At 36.6% G+C, this 27,634-nt stretch overlaps 1 protein-coding gene and 1 long non-coding RNA gene across 4 annotated transcripts; one reads left to right on the forward strand and one right to left on the reverse strand.

Annotated features, from left to right (window-relative positions):
* Positions 1–384: 384 nt before the first annotated feature.
* Positions 385–27,391, reverse strand: LOC107893231 (calreticulin). Of its 3 annotated transcripts, none has more exons than XM_041085558.1 (14): positions 27,203–27,391; positions 26,281–26,388; positions 26,004–26,196; positions 25,460–25,718; positions 25,303–25,359; positions 25,136–25,183; positions 24,960–25,046; positions 24,820–24,877; positions 24,648–24,715; positions 24,468–24,563; positions 24,339–24,384; positions 886–917; positions 710–799; positions 385–626 (listed from the first exon to the last, which is right to left on the reverse strand). In XM_041085558.1, the coding sequence occupies exons 1-14, from the start codon at positions 27,312–27,314 to the stop codon at positions 615–617; spliced, it is 1,266 nt and encodes a 421-aa protein (XP_040941492.1). In that variant the 5' UTR covers positions 27,315–27,391; the 3' UTR covers positions 385–614. The 3 variants fall into 3 exon arrangements, with proteins under 3 accessions (XP_040941492.1, XP_016673658.1, XP_016673657.1); XM_016818169.2 differs by lacking the exons at positions 24,339–24,384; positions 24,468–24,563; positions 24,648–24,715; ... (6 more) ...; positions 26,281–26,388; positions 27,203–27,391 and adding exons at positions 1,006–1,053; positions 1,132–1,227; positions 1,313–1,380; ... (6 more) ...; positions 2,895–3,002; positions 3,779–4,130 and having other exon boundaries at positions 886–915; XM_016818168.2 differs by lacking the exons at positions 385–626; positions 710–799; positions 886–917 and adding exons at positions 23,730–23,960; positions 24,044–24,133; positions 24,220–24,249 and having other exon boundaries at positions 24,340–24,384.
* LOC107893233 (uncharacterized) lies at positions 20,234–21,248 on the forward strand. The gene is made up of 2 exons (XR_001682770.2): positions 20,234–20,535; positions 20,817–21,248. It is a non-coding gene; the product is annotated as an uncharacterized lncRNA (long non-coding RNA).
* Positions 27,392–27,634: the final 243 nt, after the last annotated feature.

Consider the following 27,634-nt stretch of genomic DNA (forward strand, 5'->3'; position numbering starts at 1 on the left):
ATTTCGTAATTATATTTAGTAATTATGTTATTATATAATAATATATAAACTTTTTATTATGATAAATATATTTTTAATTATTCAAAAGATATATAAATATTTAACTTTAACAAAAATATGATTTTAATTTTTTGAAATTAATATTTTGTTGAATAATTTAAAAAACTTCTATTATATATAATTTTTACTCTAATGTAAAGTTATTTTCTATTCTCACCTCACCGTTACACCTACGTTTGAATCCAAACATACATTCCACCGCTGTTTTTAATCTCATTACTATAATATCCAATCTCACCGCTACAGCAACTAATTTCACTGCCACCACTGTTTTTAACTGCACCGAAAGTAAACACACCACCCATCTAAACTAATCCTTAATAGTAAAAGAACAAAAAATCTAGTGATCATAAAAAAAGAAAAAGAGTGTGCCTTTGTTCACACAGTTAAACTCATACTAAGAAAGCATCAGTGAAAGTTCTTTTTCCTGTAGCATTCAATTCCTTTTTCCTCTGACAGGAAACTCCTAAAACTAGAAACTTTTTTTATTAAGGGTAGGGAAGATTTTGGCCTTTTTATCTCCAAACCGAATTGTCAGCGAAATATTGCAGTGCTTAGAGCTCATCCTGCATACACAGAGCACAATCAGAGATCAATTAAACATAATAAAACTGATTAGTGAAGTCATGTCATTAAAATAACTACTTACATGTGCATCTTCCTTGTCCTCATCGTCTGATTTGGTATCGGAATCAGACTCGTGCCCTTCAGTATCATCGGCGTCATCTTCATCCTCAGCCTGGAAAAACACAAAAAACATAATCAAAACCAGAACAATGATGAACAGAGGGATCACGTTTTTAAGAAGGCATGTTCCATGCTTACATCGGAATCAACTGGGTCATCCTTTGATTCCTGAACATCAATGTTTTCATTAGTTAGAAAGGAAATGCAATTGAACTAGAAATAAGACAGAAATAAGATGGCTTCTAGTCATGAAAATACCTCCTCCTCTCTCTTTTTCTCTTCCTCCTCAAATGCTGCCTTTTCAGCCTGCAAAAAATAGCCAATAACGTCAGTCAAATATGACAAACAGAGCAATAAGAACAGAAAAAACAAAGATGCACATACATCCTTCTGCTTGCCCCATGTTTCTTCGGCTAGTTTCTTGGCATACTCTACATCATCGGCAACTAAGATGTTATCAAACAATGTTCCAGATTTCACCTGACAAAACACAGACATTTGTCTCGTTATATAGCTCTAAAATGGTCCAGAAAGATAACGGGCTAGGATTTAGACTAAAGAGTACCTGCCACAATTCAATACCGACATACTTCAAGTTGGGGAAAACATAGAGATCTGGATCATCCTTGAAGTCTGAGGGTCATAGAAAAGCACAGAATTACATGAATTAAGATAAAAACTTCTTGTTGTTCATATAAAAGGAAAAAAAGGCACAACAGAAATGAGCTAGCAAAAAACCTGGGTTGTCAATCATTGGTGCCTTCCACTTGCCTTTGTAGTTGGGGTTCTTGATTTTCTGCAAAATGAGGACAATAGTTCCAAGTTACTAACTAAAAAATCATGATAAATGCAGCAATTAGGTAAGGATATCACAAACCTTTGGCTTCCATGGGCCCTTGTACTCGGGGTTGGGAATTGTTGAGGGTGTCCATTCACCATCTTCTTCATCATCCCAATCTTCAGGCTGAGTAAATGATTTTAATCAATACTCTTTAGTTCAAACAAGGCATACTATTTCATGATAAAATAATCCAAAAAGTAACAAAAGACTACCTTCTTAGCATCAGGATCAGGAATCTCTTTTGGAATGTCATCATAACCCTACCGTATGAAAAATAACTAGAAGTTAGCTTGCTCATGCATCTTTAGGCGCAGTATATACAATGTAGGATAAGAGAATATTATTACCTCTGGCTTTTTGTCTTCAGGAGCAGGGATGTATTCCTTGTCATCCCAATCTTCAGGCTGCCCATCGTGCAAAATACTTAAGTTGTGTACTCATAATAATGCATATGAGAAAAAAGTAAACCAAAAAATATAACAATTGGAATAGGGTGCGATCAATTACCTTCTTGGCCTCAGGATCCTTGATCTTCTGTGGTGGGAGAATATCCCAATCAGTGTATAAGCTACCAGTTTGTTTCTCAACATTATCGATAAGGATGCTGTAGGTAGCATCTGGACGGAGAATGAATGTATAAACATGAGTGAGTTGATCAGTCTCACAAGGAACTTCCTTTTTGATCAAGTGATTTGTCCCATTGTACGTAAGAATGGCATGTACTTTCTTGGTGCTGTAGCCACAGATATCAGGTCCAAACATGATGCTGCAACCAATCAACATAACAAAAAACATAAGTAAATTGAACAATAATATTGTTGAGGGTCAGACCCCAACACATCCAGTATTGTCCCCGACTATACCGAAAGCTCAAGGGAGTTCAAAGAGTGACTTTGCTGAAAATCCAAGTGCCTAAAGAGGCAACAGGTTCACAGAGTGGGAGCCCCCAATATTTGATGTGTTGGAGGTCCGACCCACGATAAATATCTATTCGAAATGTGAATAGGTTGGATCAAAGGGCATGCACCAACCTGTACGGGGTGTCACCACCAAATTTCTTCTGGTCAACATCACCACTGAGCAACTTCATGTAGCCACCACCACAGTCAAGCTTCTGCTCGTGCTTCACAGAAAATTGGAAGACTAGAGTCTTGCCCTTGTTGTTAACTTCTGGGAACTCAGCTGAAATAGCATAAAACCTGTAGTCTTCACTAGTTTGAATACCTGTGCAAAACGCAAAGCCATAAGTAACTAACTTGAAACTTAGCCTTTATCTATACCAGGTTGAGTAATTCCATAAGGTTACCTTTGTCATTAGGATCTCCATTCCATTTTCCAGAAGTGTAATTCCATTCCCCAGCCATGTTCTCATCTTTCTTCCAGTCAGATTTTACCCAATGACTTTCCCACCCATCTAAAGTTTCACGAGAATAAAAAAGCAAAATCAGCCAAAAGAAGTACAATTAAGCTTTTTGGAATAAATGAAACCTAAAAAAAAGTACAGTTAAAGCAAAAGTAGCTTCCTTTTAATAAGTTCTCACTCATTTGTTAAAAAGAGTACAGAATCTAAGGAATGCAACAAGAAACAGTACGCTAAATATGTACAATTTCTGCTCTTCTCTGATATCTATCCATGCAGCTAAAAGGGATAACTTTGAATTTTTTCCCTCTCACATTTCTCAAAGTTAAAAGTTTTCATCCCTTGTTGCTGTCTTACATAAACAAATACTTGACTCACAATTACTAATAAAATGAAGGAATAAAATAAATAATAAATAAACGCAGAATAATATATTAATCACCATTTCTTTCTACCATCCTCTACAGTTACAGTCGTACAGATCAAACTGAAACATTAGTGACCGTAACATTCACTGTCATTTCTTATCGCAATTAAACTACATTTCTAAAGCTAATTTTATTCTGAAAAAAAAAATGTAGAACTGTATTAGGAAGTCAGATCATCTGCTGATCTACTCGAATTAATTGCATTTCTAAACGTAACTAAGTATTGAGTAAGGAAACAAATAAAAACAACCAGATTAGCAACATAAAACATATAAATCTTTTATCCGTACAAATTAGATCAAATTGGAAGCTAAAACATCGAAAAAACATATTCAAATGACAAAAAGCAAGTCGATCTAAAGGTAATCGAAAACCGAGAAACGAACAAAGGAAAAAGATTACCTTCGAAGCGTTCTTCGAAGAAAACTTCAGCAGAGGCAATGGCGACGAGAGAGAGGAGAATAAGAGAGACGAAATTAGGGAACCGTTTGCGACTCGCCATGGTTGTACTAATCACAGAGAAAAAAGAATAAGTAGAGCTGCGGACCGAGGGCGAGGCCGATTCTGGGTTCCTCTACATGTTCGTTGAATTCACTGCTTTTTGCGGTTCCGTTAAAAATGAGGTATTGGTTAAATCTGACGTGGGCCAATGATTGGCAGACATGTCATTCATCAAATTGGATTGACGTGGCATACAACTATTGGAAAAAAGCTCGGCATGACATGTAGGGAAGTTTCTGCTTGTTTGGCTAGAAGCTTAAGGAGTAATGTTGTAGAATTTCAATTTATTTGCAGTTATTTTGCTCGTGTGGTAGTATCCGTTTACAAACGCAAATATTAAACAGTCAACAATTTCAATGTCATACTTATTCAAGATTAAAAAAAAAAATAGACTTATTCATTAGTAGTTTAAACATTATATTAATATATTTTATATTTGTTTAAGTTTTGCTCGATTTAAAACATGGTTCTAAATTTTTGTCCAAACTCGATCATATTTATAAAAGGTTAATCCAAACTCGCTTTAGACCCCACCTATTTTATTTTTTAATTTTTTTAGAATTATTTATATTATTTTAATTTAATATTTAATAATTTAATATATTTTTTATTTATTAAATTTTTTTATATAGCCGTCTTAATATTTTTTTAATATTTACATTAAAGTAATATTATAACTGTCGAAACCATTTTTATTTTGAAAAACGGGGATCGACTTTTAAACAAGGTATAGAGTCGCCACCAATCCTTTTTGTTTAGGTGTGATCGGGTTACCTTGTGATCGATCATTTTAATAAAGCATTTCGGTTTATTAAAACAACATTTTTGGTCTACGGAAAACTAGAAAACAGATTCGGGAGTTAGTTAAGCGCGAGGAAATATTAGCACCCTCGCAACGCCCAAAATTGGTAACGTATTGATCAATTAACATCCTAATGTTGAATGTTTGAAAAGAGTTTAGAATACGATCCTTTTATTTTTATTTTTAAAAAAAACACTTAAATAAATTAAATGGGATGCTAAGACCGTCTTATTTCGAAGAAATAAAATGTCATACCCAGTGAGTTAGGATACGACATTTCATATTTTCGAAACTGAGCTTGTCTTTTGATTTTTTTTAAAACTTATGCAGTGAAGTTTAAAAAAGGATATTCAATCATTTGGGTCAAATGAAAAATCGGAACCCAATAAGTTAGGGCCCGATTTCTCACAATTCCAAACATAGAATATTGCCTTTATGTTTTTAGAAATCATTATCTCGAGATACAAAATGACATATCCAGTGAGTTAGGACACAACACCTCGAATTTCTGAGAATAAGCTTTTATTTGAAACTTATACGTTTTAATTGAAAAGGGTACTTGGTTACTTAGGTTCAACGAGGAAAATTAGAACCCAGTAAGTTAGGGCACAAGTTTTCAAAGCTCCCAAGTACCAAGTATTGCCTTGTTTAAAATTTTGAATAAAATGTAATAAATAAATGAAATGTATTTTTATTAAAAAGGGATAATTTGATAACATAAGGAATAAAACACGTGGCAATAACATTTCATGAATAATCTAAAATAATAAGGAAATGCAAGGGAACAACTTAGAATACATGCAATAGCAGCACATCATATATTATACAAATACCACCATTTATAACCAAGGGCTAATGAATAAGAAACCAATTTTAAAAGAAGTTTCAAATAAATCACACAAATAAAATATAAAAAATTTTAAAATAAAATAAAATGAATAATAGGAAGAAGAAAATTTGGAATTATTACTCTACAAACTATACAAAAATTTTAAAACAGGTAATAGATATAAGAATTTAAAAATGAATAAAATAAATAAAATATTAAATAGTAATGTACGAATGAATTTCAAAACAAATATTACAAACTAAATAATTTGAATAAAAGCTTGAACTGTATCAAAAACAAAAAAATAAGAACAGATAATATGTGTAACGCGTAAATAAGATTCCGAAATAAATAATGTTAATTAAAATATACAAAGCAATACATATATACTTGGAAAAAACATAATATGAATAATATATATAGTAGTAATAATAATACATGAAAGTGTTTCAGATAGACAAGTATGCACATGAAAATAAAATAAGTAAAAGAGTGTGAAATTAAAATAGTTCTAAATAATATATTAAAACAACATGTTTAAAAAAAATGAATAGCTAAAACCGAATTAAGAGAAAAAACAAAACCCAAGGGATAATTTATAAACATAATAAATCATTAAAACAGAATTTTGGGCCGAAATTAAATGTGCACAAATGTTCGAGGACTAAAACTGAGCTGCCCTAAATCTCAAAATACTGTGCTAAGGGGAGGGCCAAATTAAAATAGCGCGCAGATTACAGGGACAAATTAAAATAATTTAAAAAACTTAAACGTGGCACGATTGAATGCTAGCGCGAAAGAGGGGACCAATTGCGCAAATTACCCAATTAAAGGTAAAATGCGCGTGGATCCAAGTAAAACGCATACTGATCCCACCCCCAATGCTGTTTTGTTTTATTATTAATTGAAACCATATTTTGTTTTCCTTTTTTATCATTAAAAAAAACTTCTTAGAAAACTAAAAACAAATGTAAAACATCACTCTTCATTCATTTTTTTTAAAACAGAGAGAAGGCTCTCAACCCCCCCTCTCATCCTGTGATTCACACCCAAACTCCAGCAGATCACCACCGCCAGCTTCGTCATCCATGACCAACATGCATGGCGGCCAGAGCTCCTTTTCCAGGCGAAGAAAGGTATCTCCTTCGTTTTATATATTTCCTGAAATATCTGTAGATATATATATATATATATAGAAGATTCAAAAGTAAAATAAATAGAGTAAATAAAAGAAAGTAAAAACCTTAGAATAACTCCCTTGATCTATTCGTATTTCCTGAAGTGCTCTCTATTGTATATTGTACAACTGTTGTTTTTTTAGATCTCCCCTTTCTCCCAAAAAAAAACTCTCCCTATACCAAATCGTATATTGGCTTTTATAGCAAATATTTACAACCCATTTTACACGTTTTCAGGTACGTGCGTGAGTGCATCACAGATGTGGCATGGTGGAGTAGCGCATGACGCGGAGGAAGCGCAAGAAGTGAGGTACCTGGAGACTGCTCTGGGTTGTGGCGGCTGATGGTGTTAGCTGCTAGGCTTTTTGTTTTTGTTTTTATTTTTTTTGGGCTGTTGGGGTTTGCTTGGGGTTTAGGCAATTGGGCTTGGTCTGTAATTTTGTTTTAGGTGTTTGATTTGGGCTGTGATTTGGACTTAATGGTAGTTATTTGGGCTTTAATTGGCTTGTATTTGGTTTTGGTTCCTAGTGGTTTAGGCCGGGCTGAAATTGGGCCCTACAGCTGTCCCTCTTTGCTCCTTGTCGTATAACGAGAAAGGAGCAAAGACTTTAAAAGGGCCAATTTTGCCCGGTCTTGCTAAGTCTTGACTTCTTGGTGCTTCCTTTTTTCTGGTATCCTTACTTTAACCCACTGCGTTTTCAGAGGTATAGGAACTCATTTTCAATCTGCTCCACTGCTACCTCAGAGAGATAAGGTCAGTTGCTAAAATCTGCTCTTTAGCCGATACATGGAGATAAGACTCACCATTTCTGATCTGCTCCATAGCCGGATAAGATCTGTAATTTGCAGCCTACTTCTTGCGACTTCAGGAAGATAAGACTTGTATCTTCAACCTGCTCTCTTGCTACCTCAGAGAGATAAGACTGGTGGCTAAAATCTGCCCCATAGCCAATACATGGAGATAAGACTCGCCATTTCTGATCTACTTCATAGCCGGTACATGGAGATAAGATCTGTAATTTCCAGTCTGCTTCCTACAACTTCAGGCAGATGAGACTTGTATTTTCAACCTGCTCTCTTGCTATCTTAGAGAGATAAGGCTGGTGGCTAAAATCTGCTCCATAGTCGATACATAGAGATAAGACTCGCCATCTTTGATCTACTCCATAGTAGATACATGGAGATAAGATCTGAAATTTTTTAGCCTGTTACCTTACTGCTTAGGAGGTTAAGGCTTGTATCTTCAACCTGTTCTCTTGCTACCTCAGAGAGATAAAGCCGGTGGCTTAAATTTGCTCCATAGCCGATACATGAAGATAAGACTCTCCATCTTTGATCTACTCCATAGCCGATACATGGAGATAAGATCTGTAATTTGCAGTCTGCTCCCTGCAACTTCAGGAAAGTAAGATTAATGGCTAAAATCTGCTTCATAGCCGATACATGGAGATAAGACTTGCCATTTCTGATCTGCTTCATAGCCGATACATGGAGATAAGATCTATAATTTGCAGTCTGCTCTTTGCAACTTCAAGAAAATAAGACTAGTGGCTAAAATCTGCTCCATAGCCGATACATGGAGATAAGACTCGCCATTTTTTATCTGCTCCATAGCTGATACATGGAGATAAGATCTATAATTTGCAGTCTGCTCCCTGCAACTTCAGGAAGATAAGATTAGAGGATAAAATATGCTCCATAGCCGATACATGGAGATAAGACTTGTCATTTCTAATCTGCTCCATAGCCGATACATGGAGATAAGATCCGTAACTTTCGGCCTGTTACCCTACTGCTTAAGGGGTTAAGGCTCGTATCCTTACCGATACACTGCACTGTCCTCTAAGGAACATAATATGTAAAATCGGTTTCATGTATATATGCTTATGCCAAATAGTTAGGATGCTATGATCGACATGAATCAAACGCTCCTAGCTAGATGTGATGCTTATGCCAAAAATTAGGATGCTATGATCAAAATGAATCAGATGCTCCTAACTAGATGTACTATGAATGACATTGGTATGAATGTAGAATGTCATGAGAAATGTATTCTTTTTTTTTTTCATTTCAGCTGTTATTGCTCGCCATTCAATATTGACGTATTTTTTTCTCATTCAACTGATATCTTTAACAGACATCTGAAGCAGTAGTCTTAACTTAAATCTTTTAACTCCTCAAGTAACCCTAACCTTTAAGCTTGGTGAGTTCTGAATAATTGACCTATTTCGGGTTCTTGCACTACTTAGAAGCTTTTAGAGTAATATGCAGCACTCCTTTTATGAAAGTGTTATTGGTTCATTAACCAATATTTCAATAGGAAATGTTTGAAGAAGGCTATCAGAATGGATAAGATGAAACTTTATTGAAAGCGAAACTCGAGGTAGAAAATTAATCAAGATAACAGATTTTGCTAAGGTACAAAAGATATATATATGGAACATCGGTGCCCCAGATATTGCAGCATGAGCCTCTTTATTCGGACTGTTCGAAAACCCTTGGGAGCCAAATGTGTGTGTAGGAGGTCTGAAGTATTTCGTTGATGCCTCCAAGATGTAGTGTTCTTCCTTTTTGCTAATTCTGGTAGAACAAGGACATAACATGCCCCATCTTTGATCACCATTTGAGCTACCCTTTTTCGAATTTTTAACTCAAAGCCCATTTGATCTCAAAGCGCCCTTTGCGGGTTTTCGCCTTGGCCTCTCCAGTTTTTTTTTCAAAGTGCCCCTTTTTGGGTTTTCGCCTTGGCTTTTCCTTTTTTAGATGAAGTAATTCTTGACCGAATCTGAATTTACCAGGTTGGGAAGACTTTTACCATCTATTTCTGCTAATATTAGTGCCCTTCCAGAGAAAGCATTCTTCACTACATAAGGTCCTTCCCAGTTTGGCATCCATTTCCCTCTGGAATCCTTTTGCATAGGGAGAATCTTTTTCAGTACTAAGTCCCCTTCCTGGAATACTCTTGGGCCAACTTTCTTGTTGTAAGCTTGCATCATTCGCTTTTGGTACATTTGACCATGACGGATAGCTCTCAACCTCTTTTCTTCAATCAAGTTCAGCTGGTCGTACCGAAATTGGACCCATTCTGCTTCATCTAACTTCAATTCAGATAAAACCTGGAGAGAATGAATCTCGACTATAATAGGTAAAACTGCTTCCATCCCATAAACCAACGAGAAATGTGTTGTCCTGGTGGAAGTTTTGATCATGTTCGATAGGCATGGAGAGCAAATGGTAAATTTTCATGCCAATCCTTGTAGGTCTCAACCATTTTCCCCACAATCTTCTTTATATTTTTATTAGCCGCCTCAACTGCCCCATTCATCTTCGGGCGATATGGTGATGAGTTGTGGTGCTTAATTTTAAAGTGACTGCAAACCTCTGCTATCACGCTGTTGTTCAAATTTAACGCGTTGTCAGATATGATCCTCTCTAGCATGCCATATCGACATATGATTTCCTATTTCAAGAACTTGTTGACTACAGACTTCGTAACGTTAGCGTATGAAGTGGCCTTCACCTACTTGGTAAAATAATCGATGACCACAAAGATGAAACGATGACCGTTAGAAGCCTTCGGTGAGATCGGCCCAATGACGTCCATGCCCCACATTGAGAAAGACCATGGGAAAGTCATAACATGAAGAGGTGAATGAGGCACATGGATCTTGTCACCATAAATTTGGCACTTATGGCATTTATTGGCATAGTTGATGCAATCTCCCTCCATTGTAGACCAGTAATACCCGAATCTCATGATTTTTCTGGCCATTGTGAACCCATTGGCATGCATCCCATAGATACCTTCATGGACTTCTTCTAAGATTTTCTTTGCTTCAATAGCGTTAATACATCTTAGCAGTACTTAGTCTTTTTTTCTTTTATACAAGATTTCACCATCTAAGACATAGTCAACAGCCAGCCTCCTCAACGTTCTTTTATCATTTTCTGTTGCCTGATCATGATATACATGATTTTTCACATATCGTAGAATATCCTGATACTAAAGATAATCATCCCTTTCTTCCTCTTCGTCAATATTGCAACAATGAGCTGAAGCATCACAAATACTCATCTGGATTGGCTTCATATCCTCTCATTTATTTGCTCTAATAATAGAAGCTAATGTAGCCAGGGCATCAGCCATCTGGTTCTCATCACACGGGAGATAATGGAAAGTGATATCATCAAACACCTTGATTAAGTCCAGAACCAACTCTCGGTAATTGATCAACTTTGAGTCTCTTGTTTCCCACTCACTTCTGAACTGATAGATCATTAGTGCAGAATCCTCATACACCTCTAACACATTTATTCTGCGCTCTACGACCGCACGAATACCCATGATACATGCTTCATATTCGGCCATATTATTTGTGCAATCAAAATCTAATTTGCAAGTGAATGGATAGCGATCTCCATTTGGGGATATCAGGACTGCCCCAATTCTATTACCAATGGCGTTTGATGCTCCGTCGAAATTCAGCTTCTAGGGATGATCTTCTGGAGTGTCTTCTTGAGTGGCTACCATGTACATTGGATCTTCATTGGGAAAATCAAAATTCAACAGCTCGTAATTTTCTAAAGCTCTGCTGGCTAGAAAATCTGCTATTGCACTCCCTTTTACAGCCTTCTTGTTCACATAAACTATGTCGAATTCAGAGAGCAGGATTTGCCATTGGGTTATCCTTCCATTTAGAGCGGCTGACTTTATCATGTACTTAAGAGGATCTAATTTCGAGATTAACCAAGTCGTATGGTACAACATGTAATGCCTCAATCTCCAAGTTGTCCATACCAAACGCAACATAGCTTCTCGATTGGCAAATATCTCATCTCACACTCAGTGAATTTCTTACTGAGGTAGTATATTGCCTTTTCTTTCTTTCCTGTCTCATCTTGTTGACCAAATACATATCCCATTGAATGGTCAAATACTGTCAAAGACAATATCAATGGTCTACTCGGGTTGGGTGGTATTAACACTAGGGGATTGGACAGATATTATTTAACCCTATCAAAGGTCTTCTGACACTCTTTATCCCATACACTCGGGTTGTGTTTCTTGAGAAGACGAAATATGGGATCGCATTTCTCAGTTAGTTGTGAAATAAATCGGGCAATGTAATTTAGTCTTCCCAAAAAACCTCGAACTTCCTTCTGAGTGCGTGGCGGGGGCAATTGTTGTATAGCCTTGACTTTTTCGGGGTCAACCTCGATTCATTTTTCACTAACGACAAATTTCCTGATCTAGCTTCGAAAGTACATTTTGTTGGATTGAGTTTTAGCTGGAACTTTCTCAGCCTCAAGAACAATTTTTTCAAAACCTGTATGTGCTCTTTTTCTATTTGGGATTTTGCGATCATATCATCGACGTAAACCTCAATCTCCTTGTGCATCATGTCGTGAAATAAGGTTACCATAGCTCTTTGATACGTTGCTCCCGCATTTTTTAACCTAAATGGCATCATCTTATAGCAAAATGTTCCCCACAAGGTTATGAACGTGGTCTTTTCCATATTTGCAGGATGCATCTTTATTTGATTGTATCCCGAGAAACTATCCATGAAAGAGAACAATGAGTAACCCGCTGTACTATCCACTAGAGTGTCAATATGGGGCAGGGGGAAATTGTCCTTTGTGCTAGCCTTGTTGAGGTCTCTGTAATCCACACACATCCGTACTTTTTCATCTTTCTTAGGGACGGGGACAACATTGGCTACCCATTCCGAGGAATTCACCACCTGTAAGAACCCAGCATGAAATTGTTTCTTGACCTCTTCTCTTATTTTTACTACAACATAAGGTCTCATCCTTCGAAGCTTCTGCTGAACAGGCTTGCACTCTTCTTTTATGGGGACTCGATGTACTGCAATATCAGCGCTTAAACCAGGCATGTCTTGATACGACCACGTGAAAATATCTTTGAACTCCTGCAGCAGTTTAACGAGGTCTTGCCTTGTTTCCTTGGTTATACAAGTTCCAATTTTCACTTCCTTCCCTTCTTCCAAAGTCACACTATCGGTTGTCTCCCTATGAGGTTGAATATGTTTCTCTTCCTGTTCTACCATCCTTAACAAATCTAGAGATAACCCACAATTTTCGTCATCTTCAAAATCTTGAGATCCCTCTAAACACATACCTCGCTCAAAAGGAGATCCTGGGTCCGTAACAGTTTCGCTCGTGATGTTAATATCTGGGGACCTATTATAACACAAAAGAAATATCTAAAGAATGAATTGAAGGGTGACTTATTTGTATGGCATGATTATGAATGTAATGAAAGAATATTTTCCCCGAATGAGATATAAAAATACATTTTTATTGAAAATAAAGGTGTTTGAACATGAGCCTATTTCACAAAAGATACTTATTGTTCCTAGGCTTAAAACAATAAATGTGTTCTGAAAATTACTCTGTATTAGCTCTAAGAACTACAAGAATTTCTTCCATAGTCCAATTGTTTAGAACACTGCCAGGCTCATAAGGACGAATGCCTGATAAGTCTCTTTCCATCACTCCTTCCTCGGATAGGGCGTTGATGCTCAAATTGCCCATCAAATCTTCAGCTGTCCCCCCTCTTGTCATCTTTTACTCAAGATGAATAATTCCTCCTAACACGAATGTATTGGATATATGGGGGAAAGTCATTGACTCCCACTTGACCTCTACCCCACTCAATGGTGCCCTTCATTTCTCCTATTTTCTCACTAGCTCTTCCTTTTTTTGTTTGGCATCTGGCTTATGTCCCAAGCCAAAACGATCCCATTTTTCAAAAAAAACTGGTACTTCGACTCGTCTGTGGAGGTATTTTCTGAGCCCCCTTCCAAGCGATGATCCTTTTCCTACCATCAGTTGTAAGCTCATCATTGTAGCTTCAGATAACTCTTGCGTTGGAATATTGTCTCCTTCAATGATGAAAGTTGTGTTTACGAACTCCAATAACCAGAAGGAACACTCAATCGCTTCATCCTTGTTCTCGATGTATGGTGCATTACTAGCAACGGATGCGATAATGTCTTTCTCTGCGTTTACTGTTATCAATCGGCCTTCTGCCACTAACTTCAGCTTCTGGTACAACGATGACGGTACTGCTCCTACTGAATGAATCCAAGGCGTCCCTAGTAAACAATTATAAAAGGGCCTGATGTCTATCATGAGAAAGTCTACCTCATACGTGTTGGGTCTGATCTGAAGAGGGACCTCAATCCTACCCATTACCTTCCTCTTGGTGCCATCGAATGCTCTCACTATGTTCTGACATGTCTTCATATGAGAGCTATCTATGGGTAACCTGTTCAATGTGGATAGGGGCAAGACATTTAGCGTCGACCCATTGTCAATCAATACCCCCGGTAGTGTATACCCTTTGTACCGGGTAGTGATGTGTAGAGCCTTGGTAGACCCCATGCCACCTGGCAGTATTTCATCATCGCTGAAAGAAATGAAGTTTTCAGCACTAATATTGCTGACGAGACAGTCTAGTTTGTTCACTGAGATGTCTTTAGCGACATAGGTTTCATTCAACACCTTCATCAACGCATTACGATGCGCCTCCGAATTTTGGAGCAAAGTTAGTACCGAGGTACAAGCTGGCTGCTTGTGCAACTGCTCTACAACACTATACTTACTGTGTATCAGAAACTTCAGAAATTCTTTAGCTTCATCTGCTGTTACCGGTTCATTAACCAGCGATTTTGTCCTCTCTTTTACAGGCTCAACTTTCATATCTGGCGTGCTGACCAACCTCCCCTCTTCTGATGACTTCACATTACAATTATAACTCTAAGACGCCCTTTTGTCGTCCTTGTAATGAAAAGCGGTCAGTTTCTGAATCACCACTTTTGGTGTCGTTCTTGTTCCAGCTCTAGTGATTTTCGATCGTGAAATGATCACCACTGGGTGATTGACCTCACCGACCCTATTTATTAGCCCATCCTCAAAGGCAAACACATCTTTCTCATCAACAAACTCAAGGAACTCCAACTCCTTGTTGTCCATTAGACCCTGTACCAAGACTCTGAATTCATCGCATGTTTCAATCTCATGGTCCTTCTCTCCGTGGAATTCACAATAGTTTCATGCTTCTCGGGATTTACTCTCAAAGTCTTGTATGATTGACCTCTCTCTACCATCTTTTTCAAAACCTCCCTCATGGGGGTTTTCACTTCCGCTACATCCAACTTAACTCTCCTTCTCATATTCTCGACTATCGCATTCACCGCATTAACAATATGATTAGGTAACGGGTTTCCCGTACCTAGTGCATCATCGAACTTCACAACACCCACGTTGATAAGCTTTTCGACTACTCTTTTAAAAGAAGTGTAGTTCTCTATCAAATATCCCGCAATGCCCGTATGATATTCACATTGGGCACTTACATTACAGGGGTTGCAACGGTTTTAAGTAGAACGGGGATACAACGTGTGCGTCGAATAAATTCTTGTACAGCTCTCGATACGTTATAGGAATAGGAGTAAACTGGGGCTTCTCCGTTTTCTACCTTGTATTGGGTTCATGTCCTGTCGAAGCTTGCTGGCTTGTGACCGTCGATCTTGGTTGATTAACTGTGATTGGTTTTACATGACCCATGCTCACATTGCCGACCTTATTTTCTCTCTTCTTTGGGGCTGACCTCCTAACGCTTTCCCCAGTCTCTATCTTTCCACTCCTTATCGCATTTTCTATCATTTCACCGGACATCACTATGTCCGTGAAACTCTTTGTCGCGCCTCCCAGCATGTGATTGATAAAAGGTGCCTTCAAAGTATTAATGAAAATCATGATCGTTTCTTTTTCTAAGAGAGGCGGTTGAACTTGCGTAGCGACTTTCCTCCACCTCTGAGCATACTGCCTGAAACTCTCATTTGGCTTTTTCTCCATATTCTGTAGTGTGATCCAATCTGGCGCTATGTCCGTCACATAGCCATACTACTTCATGAAGGCCTGTGCTATGTCTCTCCACGATTTAATTTGGGTGCGACTAACTGATTGTACCATTTGACCGCAACCCCACTCAGACTATCCTATAAACAGTGAACTAGCAACTGATCATTATTGACATGACCAGTCATCCTCCGATAAAACATCGTGATGTGGGCCTCAGGGCAGTTGGTTCCATTGTATTTCTCAAACTCCGGCATTTTGAACTTTGGAAGGAGCACTAGATCTGGAACCAAACTTAACTCTTTAGCATCCATACCACATTGATAATCAGTACTTTCCAGCGCCTTGAATTTCTCTTCCAGCCATTCGTATTGGACTTCCAGTTGTTCTGAGAGTTCTCCTTTTACCTTCTCTACCTCTGTAATCTCATCAAATTCGGGGACAGAAGGATTTACCTAATCGTCCTCAGGTTTAGAACACGAGCCCGTCGAGAAATTCATTGGAACTACGACTCTGATGCAACGCCCTTTCTAACTCTGTTACCAGAGCTGCTAATCTCTACTTCTCATCTTGGCCTTCAACCAGACTCTTCTTCAAGGTATTTTCACGTACTCGAGCATCATGGTACCTCTTCTCCCATTGATTAGCTCTAACCTTTCCTTCTTGAACTTCTTGTCGCCATTGCTCCAACGTCTTCCCTAATCCCGCTGTTCTCATCAACATGCGCAATTTCTTATAATCGGTCTTTAAACTATCCAATTCTTTTTTGGTTTTCTGCTTTCCCTTTCTTAGCTTCTCGGCCTCGAGTTTCTGAACATTAGCATCCAACCTCAGATGCACATTTTCTTCTTCCAATTGCTCTATCTTCTTCCCTAACTCTGCATTTCTTTTTTCGAAGTCCTACTTTATGATCTCCAACTCGAAAGGGACTACTTACAAGTATTCTTCCATCGGTCGAGTGCCTTCTTGCCTTGGTCTAAGGATGCTATCATTAATTCTTCTACCCCACCAATTATCATATTCGGGGGTCGTCATTAGACTTACAACAACTCTCTTCATTTGGTGAGTCTGGTTCCAAGCAGTAGAAATCTCCTTAATCCTTTTCTTACAGTTAACTCCCCCATACGTGAATCCAAATTGAGCTAGCCCATGTGTTACTGGTATAAACTGTCTCGATCTGTATTGCCTTAGTACGAGTAAAGGAGCATACCCAACGGCTCCCCAAATTTCGAGCAGAGGAACCCAGTCAAAATTTTCACATCAGAAAAAAATTTCATCAGGAATTAACCAAGGAGCTCTCCACTCAATATCCTCCTCTTGGAGATTTTGAAGAAGCAAGATCCAATGTTCTTCTGATATGTTGTCTTTCCTGGGCGTGGCCGCTATCTCCTTTAGTGGGGAATAATTATTAGAAAGAACCCGATAAGAAACTTTATCCACTTTCCAAAAATTGCTATGGAACCAAGCTAATAATAACTGCACACATCCTATAAATCTGCCCTCGCCGGCTCTCCTGTATGCATACAAAGATCTAAATGTCTCAGCCAAGACTGTAGGAACAAGTGTGACTCCTTTGTCAAGTCGGTCAAAGAGATCCGAGACCGCATCATCTATATACCCTAATGCCCTAGGAAAAATCATTAAACCATAGATGCTCAAAGCAAAAACGTCAACTCTCTTCTTCATATCAGGATGTACTAGAATCAACTCCCTTAAACTCCTCCATGGGATGCACTTACATTCCCCTTTTTGCTTGACCCTTGCAGCAACCCACTGCTCACTCATTCCTGTAATATTCATCAATTTCTTCAAAAAGGTTAGGACATAAGCGACTTTCGAATAGGCCTTACCGACCTGGATCTTCGAACAATGAAGTAAAGTTGTATATTCTTCTACAGTAGGTACTAAATCTACCTTCCCAAAGGTGAAACAACTGTAGCGGGATTCCAATACTGAACGAGGGCTCGAAATAAATACTCGTCTACCTTGATGTCAAATAAGTAAGGCAAATCCCCACAACTACCATAGAGCAACTGCTTGGTCTCTTCATCCCACTGGTCTCATATCTCCTTTAATTCCTAAAGGTTATTTTGTGTTACACTGATACGGGTGTAATCACACAATTCTGATGCATACCCCTCGGCTAGACTGTCCCCTTTTTCTAATTGCGTTTTCTCTGACCATACATGGACAGCCGCATTATCTTCCACTTTATCAAAAAATTTGTTCCCTATGATAAGCTTCCTAAATTAGTAATCGAACGTGAATCGCCACCTCTTTAAAATGGAATGACATGCAATCATGGCCAAAATAAAACACAACAAGTTAGTATCATATACCAAAAATAAAAGTCAAAGCAAATGAAAAAAATAATAAAGCATCAATTCGGGCGATTGCTAGTATTTGGCATGGCTCTACCTAGTGTAGGCTCCTAAGTCTTTCTATATGTGGTTCGGTTCTAAAGAAAAGGGTACTTGAACCAACAGATTCCTCAATCCTCACCCATTATAGGCTCATATGGATCAAGTTCAGTTCAGGGGGATACATTTCCCTATGGCTGCACGGAGGTGAAAACCTCACGAAGACATAGGTACGGATATATCCTGAAAGCGATCCACTATCCTGCACGGAGATGAAAACTTGACGAAGGAAATAGTTTCTCGCTTCCACTTAAAAGGTGCGACAACAATGGTCATGCAAAATGATGCAAGGGGACATAAAAACTCAAATTACAAAACATGAACAAGATGATGAACCATAAAACCAATAAAATGAAATGAAAGGATCGCATGTTAAAAACCAAACTTTAAATTTTCGACAAAAAAGACAGAAAATAATCAATTTTACGGCTTGACTCGCTTATTGACTTCCCCAGTGGAGTCGCCAAGCTGTCGAAACCATTTTTGTTTTGAAAAACGGGGATCGACTTTTAAACAAGGTATAGAGTCACCACCAATCCTTTTTGTTTAGGTGTGATCGGGTCACCTTGTGATCGATCATTTTAATAAAGCATTTCGGTTTATTAAAACAACATTTTTGGTCTATGGAAAGCTAGAAAAATGATTCGGGAGTCAGTTACGCGCGAGGAAGGATTAGCACCCTCATAACGCCCAAAATTGGTACCGTATTGATCAATTAACGTCCTAATGTTGAATGTTTGAAAAGAGTTTAGAATACGATCCTTTTATTTTTTTTAAAAAAACACTTGAACAAATTAAATGGGATGCTAAGACCCTCTTATTTCGAAGAAATAAAATGTCATACCCAGTGAGTTAGGATACGACATTTCATATTTTCGAAACTGAGCTTGTCTTTTGATTTTTTTTAAAACTCATGCAGTGAAGTTTAAAAAAAGATATTCAATCATTTGGGTCAAATGAAAAATCGGAACCCAGTAAGTTAGGGCCCGATTTCTCACAATTCCAGACATAGAATATTGCCTTTATGTTTTTAGAAATCATTATCTCGAGATACAGAATGTCATATCCAGTGAGTTAGGACACAACACATCGAATTTCTGAGAATAAGCTTTTATTTGAAACTTATACGTTTTGATTGAAAAGGGTACTCGGTTACTTAGGTTCAACGAGGAAAATTGGAACCCAGTAAGTTAGGGCACAATTTTTCAAAGCTCCCAAGTACCAAGTATTGCATTGTTTAAAATTTTGAATAAAATGTAATAAATAAATGAAATGTATTTTTATTAAAAAGGGATAATTCGATAACATAAGGAATAAAACACGTGGCAATAACATTTCATGAATAATCTAAAATAATAAGGAAATGCAAGGGAACAACTTAGAATACATGCAATAGCAGCACATCATATATTATACAAATACCACCATTTATAACCAAGGGCTAATGAATAAGAAACCAATTTTAAAAGAAGTTTCAAATAAATCACACAAATAAAATATAACAAATTTTAAAATAAAAATAAAATGAATAATAGGAAGAAGAAAATTTGGAATTATTACTCTACAAACTATACGAAAATTTTAAAACAGGTAATAGATATAAGAATTTAAAAATGAATAAAATAAATAAAATAAATAGTATATTAAATTGTAAGGTACGAATGAATTTCGAAACAAATATTATAAAGTAAATAATCTGAATAAAAGCTTGAACTGTATCAAAAATAAAAAAAATAAGAACAGATAATATGTGTAACGCGTAAATGAGATTTCGAAATAAATAATGTTAATTAAAATATACAAAGCAATACATATATACTTGGAAAAAACCTAATATGAATAATATATATAGTAGTAATAATAATACATGAAAGTGTTCCAGATAGACAAGTATGCACATGAAAATAAAATAAATAAAAAAGTGTAAAATTAAAGTAGTTCTAAATAATATATTAAAACAACATGTTAAAAGAAATGAATTGTTAAAACCGAATTAAGAGAAAAAACAAAATCCAAGGGATAATTTATAAACATAATAAATCATTAAAACAGAATTTTGGGCCGAAATTAAGTGTGCACAAATGTTCGAGGACTAAAACTGGAGCTGCCCCAAATCTCAAAATACTGTGCTAAGGGGAGGGCCAAATTGAAATAGTGCGCAGATTATAGGGACAAATTAAAATAATTTAAAAAACTTAAACGTGGCACGATTGAATGCTAGCGTGAAGGAGGGGACCTATTGCGCAAATTACCCAATTAAAGGTAAAATGTGCGTGGATCCAGGCAAAACGCTTACTGATCCCACCCCCCAATGCTGTTTTGTTTTATTATTAATTGAAACCATATTTTGTTTCCCTTTTTTATCATTAAAAAAATTTAAAACATCACTCTTCATTCATTTTTTTAAAACAGAGAGAAGGCTCTCAACCCCCCTCTCATCCTGTGATTCACACTCAAACTCCAGCAGATCACCACCGTTGGCTTCGTCATCCGTGACCAACATGCATGGCGGCCAGAGCTCCTTTTCCAGGTGAAGAAAGGTATCTCATTCGTTTTATATATTTCCCGAAATATGTGTATATATATATATATATATATAGAAGATTCAAAAGTAAAATAAATAGAGTAAATAAAAGAAAGTAAAAACCTTAGAATAACTCCCTTGATCTGTTCGTATTTCCTGAAGTGCTCTCTATTGTATATTGTACAACTGTTGTTTTTTAGATCTCCCCTTTCTCCCAAAAAAAAAAAACTCTCCCTATACCAAATCGTATATTGGCTTTTGTAACAAATATTTACAACCCATTTTACACGTTTTCAGGTACGTGCGTGAGTGCATCACTGATGTGGCATGGCGGAGCAGCGCACGACGCGAAGGAAGCGCGAGACGTGAGGTGCCTGGAGACTGTCTTGGGTTGTGGCGGCTGATGGTGTTGGCTGCTAGGCTTTTTATTTTTGTTTTTATTATTTTTTTGGGCTGTTGTGGTTTGCTTGGGGTTTAGGTAATTGGGCTTGGTCTGTAATTTTGTTTTAGGTGTTTGATTTGGGCTGTGATTTGGACTTAAAGGTAGGTATTTGGGCTTTAATTGGCTTGTATTTGGTTTTGGTTCCTGGTGATTTAGGCCGGGCTGAAATTGGGCCCTACAATAACATAACATAAAATATTGTAAACCCAAAAATGGTCGACTTGGGCCTTGAATTTTCAAACCCAAGCTCTATCTATATTTTAAACAGGCCTAAATTGTTTGCCCAAGCCCATTTTTCGGACATAATGTTTTTGCCCAAACCTTCTCAGATTTCGAGCAAATTTTCGAACCTGGGTAGGTTACTCGGTCCTTAAACAGATCTATTTTAAAATAAAGCAAAATAATTATTCAAAATAAAACATTTATAAATACCCTTAAGTATTCGTCAATTTTAAAATTTGACAGATTAGTCCATTTTAAAAAAGTGTGTAATTAAGTTTTTTTTTCCTTTATCAAGTGATAATGTTAATTATTTCCATTAATACATGACATGTCAATGTTATAAACTAGAGGAGAATTTATGATAGATAGAGAATTGATAGAGAAAATCTAATACATTAAAATTGAAATAATAATTGTTTTACATATAGCCTTACATAACAAACTAAGCTAAAATTCAGATGTAATTTGTTGTTTAAATACATGTAAACTTACTAAGCAGTTGTAATGCTTACCCCGTTGTTTCCCTTTCTCTATAGATGGTCAACTTGCAGAACGTGGCAAGCGGATCGTACGGAGTTCACATTATCCCACCTATTGAATCGGTAGTTTTCGATAGTTTTAAGTTCGAAATTGTGACATGTATATAGTTATCTTGATGTGTACAAGGCTTGTGATGTGTTTGTAGTAATGAATTTGATATAAATCTATACGTGAGCTATTTGCTGATTTTGCATATGATTTAAAGATGCATGAATTGCCAATTGTGATGCTTAGTTGAATGGATATCTTGATTAGTATGTTTGTTTGACATGGTTTAAACATATATGAAGAATGGTTAATCGTTGAATTTGAGAAAGTTAATGTTTATATGTATTTGAGTAAGTTAGGTACGGTAAGAATTTATATGTGACACTTAAATGACTTATAACTTGGTGAATTGGTATGGTAATGTTGGTTGATTGTCTAAATGGCATGATTGTATAAGTTGAATATGTTATGGTATAGAATTAGATGATATTGAATGGCTTATAGGCATGTTGGCATAATTTGAGTTTCGATGGATGAAATTGGTATCTTTTGTTAAGAAATGGTGTCAAATTATGGTATATTGGGTTGGTTGATTTTGAGAATGCTTAAATGGATGGCTTGGTATATGTTTTGAATTGTTTTTGTACAGGCTTAAGTATGCACCAAATAGGTTATTGGTTTGGTTTGACACAAAATAGGTATCAAATAACCAAAATTTACCAAAAATAAAATCCTCGTCACGACGTGGTATATCCCTTGTCGCAATGTCGGCCGACAATTTGTGATGTCGCAAAGTAGTGTGGTTCGACATTATAATGTGGAAAACTATTTGATGACATCATGATGTGGAGATAGTGACATCACAACGTCAAGCCCAAATTTTTAAAACTTTACAATTTGATTCTAATTCATGTTCGGGTCATTAAAAGAGCTTTTGTAAGCTCGATTAATATTCAAATTTAATTATGTATTTTAATTTCTAGGTATTTATGATATGATTGAATATTTTAGTGATTTATTTATGGTATACTTGATCAAAAATTTTAAAAATATTACAAAAAGGTCCCTACTTGATCTTAGGTTGACTCTAAAACATTCGTATGCTCGTATAAGACCTGGGAAAGAATGCCCATGTTGTTCAATGTTGTATTATTGATTGATTGCATAATTGATTAAGTGAAATGATATTTTTACTGTGTATTTGTCATTAGTTTTACTGTGTATTTGTCATAAGTTACTCCGACAACGAATGTGGCACTCTATTACTCTAACCCAACAATCGAGTTGGATAAAGGGTTACATTTGTACCTGGTGATTTCCACCAGTGTTTCAAGTGCGTACAACATTTCTAGAGTGTATGACTCCACCTAAAGGCTTTTGCGGCTGGGTGGTCTTTGGTCTCTGATGTCACCATACAGTCGCTAACCTCTCCCGACGGATCCTTGGTGGTGATGATGAAGACATTAGATTTAGGACCAATGTTGCTTTTTGTTGGTTGGGTAATGGTTGGTTTCTTGTACATTTTAGTCCGAATACATTTACCCTCGTTCATTTTTTGTTAATACATTTGTGGCGGTTCATGCTTGGTAGTTTGTGACCATTACCGTTGCTCAAAGTTTTGCCACCTTTTTTAAGCTGGGCATGACTATCGTTATCTTGAATTATATTTTCAAGTTCTGTAAGACGCTTTTGTATCACCATTTCATTTTAGAATTTTTTTCAGTGAAGTTGTATTTCTTTCGATCCAAAAAAATAATATTAATAATCAGAACTTACAACTGATCAAAGGCAAAGATTGAATATCTGCAATTTGTAAAATTCAAATTTGAAATCCAATATAAAATCTATTTTAAAATTCAAATTTATTAATTATCTAAAATTACTTGTTATAGGATTGGTGAGTGTGTTGTGATCACATTTTAGTTTACACGTTTATTGTGCAAGTTCACCAATTAAGCAATGGTATGACCGTCAAACAATCTTTCAGAACTTGCAATTGATAAAGCGGGGAACTTGAATAGTAAAAATATCTAGTGATCATAAAAAAGAAAAAGAGCATGCCTTTGTTCAGACAGTTAAAATCATATTAAGAAAGCATCAGTGAAAGTTCTTTTGCCTGAAGCATTCAATTCCTTTTTCCTCTAACAGGAAACTCCTAAAACTAGAACTTTTTTTTTAAAATAAAGGGTAGGGAAAAATTTATACCAAACCGAATTGTCTGCGAGATATTGCAGTGCTTAGAGCTCATCCTGCATACACAGAGCACAATTATAGATCAAGTAAACATAATAAAACTAATTAGTGAAGTCATGTCATCAAAATAACTACTTACATGAGCATCTTCCTTGTCATCATCGTCTGATTTGGTATCGGAATCAGACTCGTGCCCTTCAGTATCATCGGCATCATCTTCATCCTCAGCCTGAAAAAACACAAGAAACATAATCAAAACCAGAACATTGATGAACAAAGGGATCATGGTTTTAAGAAGGCATGTTCCATGCTTACATCGGAATCAACTGGGTCATCCTTTGATTCCTAAACATCAATGTTTTCATTAGTTAGAAAGGAAATGCAATTGAACTAGAAATAAGACAGAAATAAGATGGCTTCTAGTCATGAAAATACCTCCTCTCTCTTTTTCTCTGCCTCCTCAAACGCTGCCTTTTCAGCCTGCAAAAAATAGCCAATAACGTCAGTCAAATATGACAAACAGAACTATAAGAACAAAGAAAAAAAAACAAAGATGCACATACATCCTTCTGCTTGCCCCATGTTTCTTCAGCTAGTTTCTTGGCATACTCTACATCATCGGCAACTAAGATGTTATCAAACATTGTTCCAGATTTTACCTGCAAAACACAGACATCTGTCTCGTTATAGAGCTCTAAAATAGTCCAGAAAGATAACAAGCTACGATTTAGACTAAAGAGTACCTGCCACAATTCAATACCGACATACTTCAAGTTGGGGAAAACATAGAGATCTGGATCATCCTTGAAATCTGAGGGTCATAGAAAAGCACAGAATTACATGAATTAAGATAAAACTTCTTGTTGTTCATATAAAAGGAAAAAAAGGCACAACAGAAATGAGCTAGCAAAAAACCTGGGTTGTCAATCATTGGTGCCTTCCACTTGCCCTTGTAGTTGGGGTTCTTGATTTTCTGCAAAATGAGGAAAAATAGTTCCAAGTTACTAACTAAAAAATCATGATAAATGCAGCAATTAGGTAAGGATATCACAAACCTTTGGCTTCCATGGGCCCTTGTACTCGGGGTTGGGAATTGTTGAGGGTGTCCATTCACCGTCTTCTTCATCATCCCAATCTTCAGGCTGGGTAAATGATTTTAATCAATACTCTTTAGTTCAAACGAGGCATACTATTTCATGATAAAATAATCCAAAAAGTAATAAATGACTACCTTCTTAGCATCAGGATCAGGAATCTCTTTTGGAATGTCATCATAACCCTATCGTATGTAAAAAAACTAGAAGTTAGCTTGCTCATGCATCTTTAGGCGCAGTATATAGCTTGCTCATGCATCTTTAGGCGCAGTATATACAATGTAGGATAAGAGAATGTTATTACCTCTGGCTTTTTGTCTTCAGGATCAGGGATGTATTCCTTGTCATCCCAATCTTCAGGCTGCCCATCGTGCAAAGTACTTAAGTTGCGTATTCATAATGCATATGAGAAAAAAGTAAACCAAAAAATATATCAATTGGGATAGGGTGCGACCAATTACCTTCTTGGCCTCAGGATCCTTGATCTTCTTTGGTGGGAGGAGATCCCAATCAGTGTATAAGCTACCAGTTTGTTTCTCAACATTATCAATAAGGATGCTGTAGGTAGCATCTGGACGGAGAATGAATGTATAAACATGAGTGAGTTGGTCAGTCTCGCAAGGAACTTCCTTTTTGATTAAGTGATTTGTCCCATTGTATGTAAGAATGGCATGTACTTTCTTGGTGCTGTAGCCGCAAATATCAGGTCCAAACATGATGCTGGAATCAATCAACATAACAAAAAAAAAAATAAGTAAATTGAACAATAATATTGTTGAGGGTCAAACACCAACGCATCTAGTTTTGTTGCAAGTAGAGGTTGTCTCCCGACTCTATAGAAAGCTCAAGTGAGTTCAAAGAGTAACTCTGCTGAGAATACAAGTGCTTGAACAGGCAGCACATTCACAGAGTGGGAGCACCCAATACTTGTTGTGGTGGAGGTTCAACCCTCCGTAAATATCAATTAGAAACATTAATAGGTTGGATCAAAGGGCATGCACCAACCTGTACGGGGTGTCGCCACCAAATTTCTTCTGGTCAATGTTATCACTGAGCAACTTCATGTAGCCACCACCACAGTCAAGCTTCTGCTCGTGCTTCACAGAAAATTGGAAGACTAGAGTCTTGCCCTTGTTGTTAACTTCTGGGAACTCAGCTGAAATAGCATAAAACCTGTAGTCTTCACTAGTTTGAATACCTGTGCAAAACGCAGAGCCATAGGTAACTAACTTGAAACATAGCCTTTATCTATACCAAGTTATGAGTAATTCCAGAAGGTTACCTTTGTCATTAGGATCTCCATTCCATTTTCCAGAAGTGTAATTCCATTCCCCAGCCATGTTCTCATCTTTCTTCCAGTCAGATTTTACCCAACGACTTTCCCATCCATCTAAAGTTTCAGGACAATAGAAAAGCAAAATCAGCGAAGAGAAGTACAATTAAGCTTTTCGGAGACAATGAAAACTAAAAAAAAGTTCAATTAAAGCAAAAGTAGCTTCCTTTTCATAAGTTCTCACTCATTTGTTCGAAAGAGTACAGAATCTAAGGAATGTTAGAAAGAGTACACAATTTGTAAATAGATGCAATTTCTGCTCTGCTATGGTTTCTATCCTTGCAGCTAAAAAGGATAACTTTTAGTTATTTCCCTCTCACATTTCTAAAATTAACGTTTTCATCACTTATTTTTGTCAAGTTAACGTTTTCATCCCCTTATTTAAAAGACATACTTGACTCGTAATTAGCCAATTACTATAAAATGAAGGAATAAAATGAATAACAAAACGACAAATAATAATATATTAATTACCATTATTTCTACCATCCTCTACAGTTACAGATCAAAACTGAAAAGTCAGTGACCGTAACATTCACTGTCATTTTTTTATCGCAATTAAACTACATTTCTAACACTAATTTTATCTAGAACTGAATTAGGAAAGCAGATCATCAGTTGATCTACTCGAATTAATTGCACTTCTAAACGTAATTAAGTATTTGAGTAAAGAAACAAATGAAAAAAATCCGACTGCCAAAAGAAAACATATAAATCCCCGATTCGTACAAATTAGATCAAACAGAAAGCTAAAACATCTAAAAAAAACAGATCCAAATGACAAAAAAACAAGCCGATCTAAAGGTTGAGATACGACAGAAAAAATTTAGTACTCGAAAACCGAGAGAAATGAGTAAAGAAAATAGTTTACCTTCGAAGCGTTCTTCGAAGAAAACTTCAGCAGAGGCGATGGCGACGAGAGAGAGGAGAATAAGAGATAAGAAATTAGGGAACGGTTTGTGATTCGCCATGGTTGTACTCATCTAAGAGAAAAAAGAATAAGTAGAGCTGCAGACCGAGGGCGAGACCGATTGTGGGTTCCTCTATATATTGGTTGAACTCACTGGTTTTTGAGGTGCAGGTATTGGCTAAATATGACGTGGGCCAATGATTTGTAGACATGTCATTCGTCAGTGTCATTGGATTGACGTGGCGTAAAATTATTGGAAAGAAGTTTTGCATGACACGTAGAAAAGTTTCTGCTTGTTTGGCTAGGAGTTTAAGGAGTTACGTTTTAGAATTTCAAATTAGTTGCAAGTTGCAACTATTTTATGAGATCCTTTAACAGAAAGTATTATACGGA

This window comes from Gossypium hirsutum, chromosome A13 (assembly GCF_007990345.1).
Source record: "Gossypium hirsutum isolate 1008001.06 chromosome A13, Gossypium_hirsutum_v2.1, whole genome shotgun sequence".
NCBI classification, from domain to species: domain Eukaryota; kingdom Viridiplantae; phylum Streptophyta; class Magnoliopsida; order Malvales; family Malvaceae; genus Gossypium; species Gossypium hirsutum.